This window comes from Glycine soja, chromosome 1, assembly GCF_004193775.1.
Source record: "Glycine soja cultivar W05 chromosome 1, ASM419377v2, whole genome shotgun sequence".
Taxonomy (NCBI): Eukaryota; Viridiplantae; Streptophyta; class Magnoliopsida; order Fabales; family Fabaceae; genus Glycine; species Glycine soja.
Genome location: NC_041002.1, coordinates 7,566,661 through 7,575,724, shown reverse-complemented (window position 1 = coordinate 7,575,724; position 9,064 = coordinate 7,566,661). Strand labels below are relative to the sequence as shown.

General features: G+C 29.3%; 1 protein-coding gene across 1 annotated transcript; it reads left to right on the top strand.

The window, feature by feature from the left end:
* Positions 1 to 6,017: 6,017 nt before the first annotated feature.
* On the top strand, positions 6,018 to 8,735 carry LOC114411947 (UDP-glucose 6-dehydrogenase 4-like). Its single transcript, XM_028375701.1, has 2 exons — positions 6,018 to 6,260; positions 6,963 to 8,735. The coding sequence occupies exon 2, from the start codon at positions 6,984 to 6,986 to the stop codon at positions 8,424 to 8,426; it is 1,443 nt and encodes a 480-aa protein (XP_028231502.1). The 5' UTR covers positions 6,018 to 6,260; positions 6,963 to 6,983; the 3' UTR covers positions 8,427 to 8,735.
* The last annotated feature ends 329 nt before the right edge of the window (positions 8,736 to 9,064 follow it).

Sequence of the window (9,064 nt, the reverse complement as noted above, 5' to 3'; positions counted from 1 at the left end):
ATTATTTATAATAGATAAATTTATTCTTGTTAGATAGGTTACTATGAATAGTAGATCTCTCTCTGAATAATAAACACAAATGCATATTCAAAATGTGAACTCAAGATTACAAATTAGTTGGATCAGTGCCAGTTGATCAACACATGTAATGGTTACAATTACTTAATTTTAGGCTTAACTGAGTTTAATATCTTTAAATTGTCAATGTATTTTTTTTTTTTTTTGCTGACTCAACTTTAATATACAGTGTAAATATAAATTACACTGTTAATTAATAAAAAAATATCATTAGTATAACTTCTAAGTTATAAAATCAATAAATCTAGAAAAAAAAGTAGTTTGTGATGAATAAAAGTATAAAAACTCGATTTATTCATCTTTTTATTCACATGCAACTATTCCGATAGTTTTGTTGGTAGTGATTATAATGACTTAATGACTGATCAAGAGGTTGTAATTTATTCACATGTTTCTCATTTTAGAATTGGATAGGTCTTATTTGGTCCAACTAGTGATATTATTTTCTACAAACATATTTGTATTTATATATACACATATTTATTTACATATACTGTGTACAAAGAGGAATCAAGTTACTTTCAAAGTATCTAAAAGAGTTAATTTTCATTTTTATCATTCATTTTACATGTCTTTAAATTATTTGTTAATTTTTAATTAATTTTTTAAACTATTTTTTTGATTAGATCTCTCAATTTATATTTATTTTTTAATTAGGTCCATGTCATAACTTAATTAAAAAGCAATACTAGTTTAAGGACCTAATTGAAAAGCGGTTTGAAATTTTTTTGGGTTCAAAATTTAACAGCGGTTTGAATCTTTTGTTTTAAAGAAAAATATTATTTCTCAACAAAAATTAAAGTTAAACATGCAGTTGTTTTATGCTTTAGGCATAATCACACTTGTAGTTTCTCTTGTATAATCAATGCATAATTGTGTCTTTTCAATAATTTTATTATTACCTCTCAACTTTCTTTTTTTGTTGGATACCATCTTACAAAAGATATTTATTTGCCTTCCTAATTTTTTTTTGTTGCCGACAAATAAAATCTAATCCTTTTTGAAGTGGAGAGATCATTGAACTGGGTTCAATCTCTTCCAGTAAAGTTTCTTCTTACAAGTTTTTAATCCATACGATTAAATCCTTCTTTTAGATTACCTACAATTACAATTCTCATTCTTTATGTTATTTAAAATCTTTATAAATTAAATCAATTCAATTATTTTACTTAATAAAGTAGTACTTATCAATCGAACATCATATTTAATCTATTTTTTAAAAAAACAATTTTTTTTGTGTAAAAACACAATTACTCCTATATTTTCCTAGGTATATATTACTTTGTATAAAATGTAACATAGAAAGCAAATATAGATTATATATATTATAATAAATCAAGAGGTATTTGGTGGTTGGCCTATTTTGAAATAAAGTAATATTTTCATTTGTGATTTCATATTATTCAAGCTGACCTTAATTAGATCTTGATTAAAGAATTCAATTATCAAATTATTTATGTCAACAATTTTTGGTAAGTATAATATTTTGTTTCATATAATGATGCAAAGTATAATAAAAAATATAATATATAACCTAACTTTTTTTTTTGGTTTTATTTAATCTAATTTATTGGCTTATGATATTCAATTATTTAAACTAACAAACGATTGCTTGTACACGGGTTTGCAACTGCCATTCTTGTTGTGCTCAACTACCTTCCACGGTACTCAATTCCTCTGTCCATGTGATATGGTGGCTTTCCTGAAGTTCAAAGCTTCCCAACAGTTTCAGAAAAAGAAACGAATAAAAGCTTTAATTTTGTCAACTACGTTTTAAGTACTAACTTTATACATTAATTTTTTTTTTGTAAGAGTTGAGACCTACGTAAATTTCATTCTTGAAGGTTTAGAAAGGGATTGGATACATGTATAATACCAAATAAATGATCATTAAACATGTGAAATTACGTACGGTAGCAAATAAACATGAAGAATTTGATTTATATAACAAGAGGAATATATAGTGTGAGATGAGGAAAAGTGCTTCTGTGCACATGCAAAATTTTATTTTGTCACAGTTCAAAAAAGTATATTATAATGCTAAATGTGATAACCAGGCTATATTATATTAAGTTGGCCCATCATTTTGTCGAACTGGTAAAGTTTTGTTAGATAAATATTATATTCTGGGCTTTTTTGGTTAATTTGCATGTTAAAAGTTTTTTCTACTGATTTGATAAAGAACACACACTCATGCATTATTCTTTTCGAAAAGCTTATTAAAAAGTACGTAACGTTTAATGAAAATCCCTAAAATAGAATATTTGTTAAATGATTATTTTAAAAAATAATTATCTTCTTTAAAACTTTTAAAAAGGTCTTCAATTTAAAGTTTTTTTTCCAAAATAAAAGCTGTACTATTGTATTGATTAAAAAATAATAATGTACGTCTATTACTTAACTAATTAATGTAACATTGATACTCCTGAAATAATTAATGTAATATTGATTTTGCTCAGATCAGTTGCACTTAATGCATACAAATTTAAATATATAAATACAAAATTCTATTAATACGAACTATAATAAAGAAAGATGTACTGTACTGGACATACATGATGCCATCGTAAGGCTTCTTTTTTCCATTCCTAAATGCCACTATCTCACGGTATTATTTTATTTACCGTAAAAAAAAAATCTTTTCTTGAAAAGAAAAGAGTTTATAAATCTCAATCCTTAGATTTGTATGAGAAAGTGTGCCATTATTTGCAAAAAGAATACAAACGGGTTCATAATTGATATTGTTCCTTCTATGAAACTAAAGAATTAAATGTAAGTATGAAATGTCCTTAATATAGTACATGAAAAATTAAATGCAATCAATTTTATTATAAATATAAAAGGTTTAAATAAGTTTTTATTCTCTTTAAAAATATGATATCTTTTACTTTGTTTTTTTTATAAAATTTATTCATTTTTATGTATTAAAAACTTACAAAAAAAACTTGTTATATCGTTTTTGTTAAATACAGGAATTAAATAAATAATTTTATAAAAACTAAAATAAACCTGTAAAAAATTTAAAAAGTAAAAGTAAACTTATAGTATAAAATATAGCGAGAGTTTATTGATAAATAATTTAGGCTTAAATAAAATTTTGATTTTCTTATTTTTAAAAGAGTTAAATATGCTTTTGTTCCGGGTAGGTTAACGATTTTTTTATTTTTAGTTATTATAAGTTCATTTTTCTACTTTTATTATCTATAGGTTTGCATTTTTTTTTTCAATTTTGGTTTCTATAAGTTTTTTTTTTGTTTTTTTTAGTCCTTGTAAGGTTGTGATTTTTTTTAAAATTTTTTCATTTATATTCCTCATGTTCACATGGATCAAAGTTGGAAAAACACAAACTTACAATAATTAAAAATGAAAACTATCTTACATGAATTAAAATTATAAAAACATAAATTTATCGAAACTAAAATTAGAAAAATGAAATTACAGGATGAAAGAATAAGAAAGCACTAACTTACCGACAACAAAAACATATTTAAGCCTTTTAAAAATATTTAATTTTAGTCTCTTTATTTTAAAATAGAAACATTTAGTCCTCTTATTTTCTAAATTTTATAATTTTAATCTTCCTATTTTAAAATGGAGACATTTAATCCTCTAACTTTGTAAAATCTATAATTTTAGTTATTTCATCAAATTAAAAAAATATTGATTTGACAATTAAGTAACTTGATGTGATTCAAATTTATTAATGTTATATGAGATAATTTATTTAATTTACATCATATACAATATTAATCTCTTAATAATCAACACTTTTAGTTAAGAATTAAATGACTCTATTTTAATAGAGGACTAAAATTACATATTTTAAAAAATATGAGACTAAATATTTTTATTTTAAAATAAATAAATCAAAATTATGAATTTTAAAAAAAGGAACACCAAAATTACATTTAATCAAATAGTTTACTATGTAATAGTTTTCACTATAAAAGTTACTATATCATCATACAATTATGTATTATTATAGAATTTAACGAGTGTAATGACTTCAATAAAAAGTGCAATGATTTATGAAAACGTATTTAAATAACAATGTAAATTTTTCTACCAGAAACAATGATAAAATTAAATTCTTAAAAAATTATTACGAAGAAAATAATAACATATGAAAAAAAAAGTATAGTCCTGACCGCTAAAGGTGCAAATAGAAATGTGAGAAATATATTCTTTTTGATACTCTTTTAAATTATATATTTTCAAATTATAAATATTTATTGAAAATTATAAAATTAGACGAGAAAAATATTAAATATGATGTGAAACCTGTAATATTTTATCATTTTTAATAAATTTCAACCAACTAGAGAGCATGTGTTCAAAGGAGTGTGTCAAAAAAATGTGGTTTTAGCATTTTTGAAGGTGTTAAACATTCATAAGGAGGATTTTGTCAATTGGTAACAAAAAAATATATGATTTCTCAAGGCATTTAACATTCATGAGGAGGATTTTGTTAATTGGTAACAAAAACAAATATATGATATATTAGTGGGAAAAATGATTAGTTATGTTTTTAGCAAAAAATAATCATCAATAAGTGTCGTGATCGTGAAAATTTAAAGTTAATCGTAATATGATTCCATCATTCTTACTTTAGCGTCATCCCAAATAATGATCAAACAATTTGTGACAAGGGAAATATGCTTCTTGACTATATGGGATCCAAAGCTACTCTAGGAAGTGCTCATGTAGATGAACGAAGAAAAAAAAATAGGAAATAAGATTTTGCGTAAAAGATAAAGGTTGAAAAGTATAAACAAATGATAGTGAATAAAAGCTAGTAAATGAAAACAACAAAAGAAAACTCTAATTTAAAGCATAAGATGCTGAAAGCCTAAAGATGAGATGTTGACTAAAATAAGCTTGATTTTGGATTGATGGTCTAGTCTTTGAAATTAAGTACAATGTTTATTTATAGACTACAAATTCAAATCATCTATTGAATTATATTTTTCTACTCAACAACTTCCTAAAACGTGATTTGAGAGTCATTCAACTAAGTTTGGGAGCCATTCAACTAATTTTACACTAATTTTAACAATTGAATTCAGCTAGCACAATTGAATTTGGCTAACAGATTCTAAGATTGATTTACATTCTACTAACTGCTCCTAAAATCGAAACACATTCTCCTATTTTCAGAAGCCAACTAATATGTTATTTCAAAATTTTGAAGATGAAAATGGCTTTTGATTTGAAAAGGAGACTCTATAATTGATAAGTTTTAACCATTACAATCCATTTAAATATCATAAAAATTGTGAATAATATTTTTTTTATTTTATTAAATTAATTATGACTTAATTCAACTAATTTTTTAATATTTAAACTTAACCAAAATATGTCATTTACATAACACTAATAATGAACATAAATGAAATGAGGTTTTACTTATCCAGCCAACATTAAAATTAGTCAAATATTATCATTCAACCAGTATTATAAGTAATTATATTGATCTTGTTTAATTAATCTTCTTGCTTGACTAATGTCTAATATTAACATTCTTCTCATTCAACTAACATAAAAGTTAGATAAATTTTACCTTAATTGAAATCATTCTACTTAATCCTTAACGGTTAAATTTCATCACTTACAGCAAAATTTGGTATTAACGATAAGATTGATAAATAATTTTACACTAATAATATGGTGAACCAAAAATAAAAATATGTAATCTTTAAAGAAAAGATACTAACGAATATATGTTAGTAATATATATATATATATATATATAGAACAATATCCGTCAAAAGAAATCAGTTCAAATTCTAGAGAATATTCTGGATTAAAAAAAGTGTGTTTTTTTCCTTTTTTGAAATGTACGTTTTACTAGAAGAATTTGTGGTAAAGACAAGATTAATTGATAATTAATGGATGAAATAATAATAATTAGCGGGTAAGAATAGCTAAAGACGCAAGAAAAATGTGAATGGCGAAAACGTGTCAGGCACATTGGCAGTGGCGGTAGTAGTAGTAATGCTGTTGTCACGGAAACTATGGTCTATGAATGATGCTATTGCTACGTGAATTACACACACTCTCTCTCATTCTCTCTCTCTCTGTTTTTTCTATATAAATTTCTCTCGCGTCTTCATTCCTCTCATTCCCTCTGAATTCTTCTCACTCTTCAGATCTCTCTCCCTTCCTTCCATCCCAACCACAAGGTAAATTCTGCTTCGTTTTTTTTTTCTTTCTCTTGCTTCTTCCCCTTTTGATTTGAATTGCGTTTCTGGGTAGCAAGTGAGTTTTTTTCCTCCTACCCATTTCGAGTTTCCTCGCTGCCTTTCGATTTCGCCATCTGGGTGTTTTTGTTTCGAACTCAAATGCCACCTATTGTAACTTTTTTTTTTTAATGATTTGTGCATGAACTGTTTGTTTATGAACTGTTGGTGGGTGGATCTGTTGTTTTGGCTGGTTTCGTGTGAATTGTGTCGTTAGATCTGATTGCTGAATATATTATGCGGAAATTCGGATTCCACAATTTGTCTCTTGTTTCGTATATGCTTGTGTTTGTATGTGTATATCAGTATATGAGTTGAACATTTCAATGATTTATTTAACCGTTTTGTATTTTCCTTGCCAATATTCTCTGGATCTGTTTGGCTTTCTATGTTTGCTTTACTTAGAAATTATAGATCTTGTTTTCCCTGTGAATTATACTCTTGATTTTTCGAAATTCGCTTGTTATGCAATGTTGTATGTGTGGATATTAGATAGATTTTGTTGTTTGGTGTTTCAATTGTTTAGTTTTGGATCTTGATATGGTTGGTTTCCTTGTTGACTGGTAATGAATATTTTGGGAGTGAATTAGGCAATCTGCATTGTTTCTGTGTTGTTTTGAGTTTGGGCTTTTTTGTGTTACGCAGGTTGCTGAGAAGACATAAAAAATGGTGAAGATTTGCTGCATTGGAGCTGGCTATGTTGGTGGCCCAACCATGGCTGTAATTGCCTTGAAGTGTCCTGAGATCGAGGTGGTCGTGGTGGACATTGCTGCACCGCGAATCAACGCGTGGAACAGCGACCACCTCCCGATATATGAGCCTGGCCTTGATGATGTGGTGAAGCAGTGCAGGGGGAAGAATCTCTTCTTCAGCACTGATGTAGAGAAGCATGTTGCCGAGGCTGACATTGTCTTTGTCTCGGTGAACACCCCAACGAAGACTCAGGGTCTTGGAGCCGGCAAGGCAGCTGATCTCACATATTGGGAGAGTGCTGCCAGGATGATTGCTGATGTATCGAAATCAGACAAGATCGTGGTCGAGAAATCGACTGTGCCTGTGAAAACAGCTGAGGCAATTGAGAGAATTCTGACCCATAATAGGAAAGGCATCAATTTCACAATTCTGTCAAACCCTGAGTTTCTTGCTGAGGGTACAGCAATTGCAGACCTGTTTAAGCCAGATCGAGTCCTCATTGGGGGCAGGGAAACCCCAGAGGGTCAAAAGGCTATTCATTCTCTGAAGAATGTTTATGCCCATTGGGTTCCTGAGGACAGAATCCTTTGCACCAATTTGTGGTCTGCTGAACTCTCAAAGCTTGCAGCCAATGCTTTCCTGGCCCAGAGGATCTCCTCGGTGAATGCCATGTCGGCACTTTGTGAGGCAACTGGTGCTGATGTCTCCCAGGTGTCACATTCAATCGGCACAGACTCAAGAATTGGACCAAAGTTCCTGAATGCCAGTGTTGGTTTTGGAGGATCATGCTTCCAGAAGGACATATTGAACTTGGTCTATATCTGTGAGTGCAATGGCCTTCCTGAGGTGGCCAATTACTGGAAACAGGTCATCAAGGTGAATGACTACCAAAAAATGCGGTTTGTGAACCGCGTGGTGTCGTCAATGTTCAACACAGTCTCAGGGAAGAAGATTGCTATTTTGGGATTTGCTTTCAAGAAGGACACTGGTGACACTAGGGAGACCCCAGCCATTGATGTGTGCAAGGGCCTTTTGGGAGACAAGGCCAAGTTGAGCATATATGATCCTCAGGTCACCGAGGATCAAATCATGAGGGATTTGGCAATGAAGAAGTTTGATTGGGACCACCCTGCTCATCTTCAACCACTGAGTCCAACTTCCAACAAACAAGTATCTGTAGTCTGGGATGCCTATGAGGCAATCAAGGATGCACATGGCATCTGCATTATGACTGAGTGGGATGAGTTTAAGAACCTTGATTACCAAAAGGTTTATGACAGCATGCAGAAGCCTGCATTCATTTTCGATGGCCGCAACGTCGTGAATGTTAACAAGCTGAGGGAAATTGGTTTCATTGTTTACTCCATTGGCAAACCTCTAGATTCATGGCTCAAGGACATGCCTGCAGTGGCTTAAAGGGAAAAAGCACAATCTGGAGCTTCCTTTAGGGATGTTGAATTTGTTGTTGGTCTTTCAGAGAGAATGCCCCCATCCTCCTCTTATATATGATGATTATCATGCTATTCTTATAGTTTAGTTTTCTGTTGCTGTTTTTGTCTTTGATGTTACTTTTATTTGATCAGGTTTTACCCCAAGGTAGAGAGAGCTTAATTGCCAAAGTATATTATTGTCTTTAGCTCGCTAAAAATCCTTATTTGTTGACCTGGTTTATTGTAATAAATGAGTACTGAGGGATTTTTTATACAACGGATATCATTTGTTTTATGTTCCTTTTGTTACTTTCTGTGGCCAGTAATATTTTTTTATTCTCTCTCACTTGTTTACCTTCGTTTCTCCTCTTTATTTATTATTTGAACACTTAGAAACATGTAACAAAAAAGTGTCACTTAGAAACACTTCTGAAGATCCTACTGCATTGAAGAATGTAGTAGTGTGCATAAATAAATCAATAATCAGAAGTCTCAAATAAAGAAAATGCTTCTTACTCTTCTAACATTGCAAGGCTTGCTTGGTTTCTATTAAGTATGCTAATAAGAATTCTCTTGAAAAATGCAAAATGTTTTTTATGATAAGAAATGAGAAATGTTCTCTAG

Excerpts from the sequence above, each read along its gene's own strand:
- LOC114411947 (XM_028375701.1), top strand. The coding sequence starts at position 6,984 with ATGGTGAAGATTTGCTGCATTGGAGCTGGCTATGTTGGTGGCCCAACC.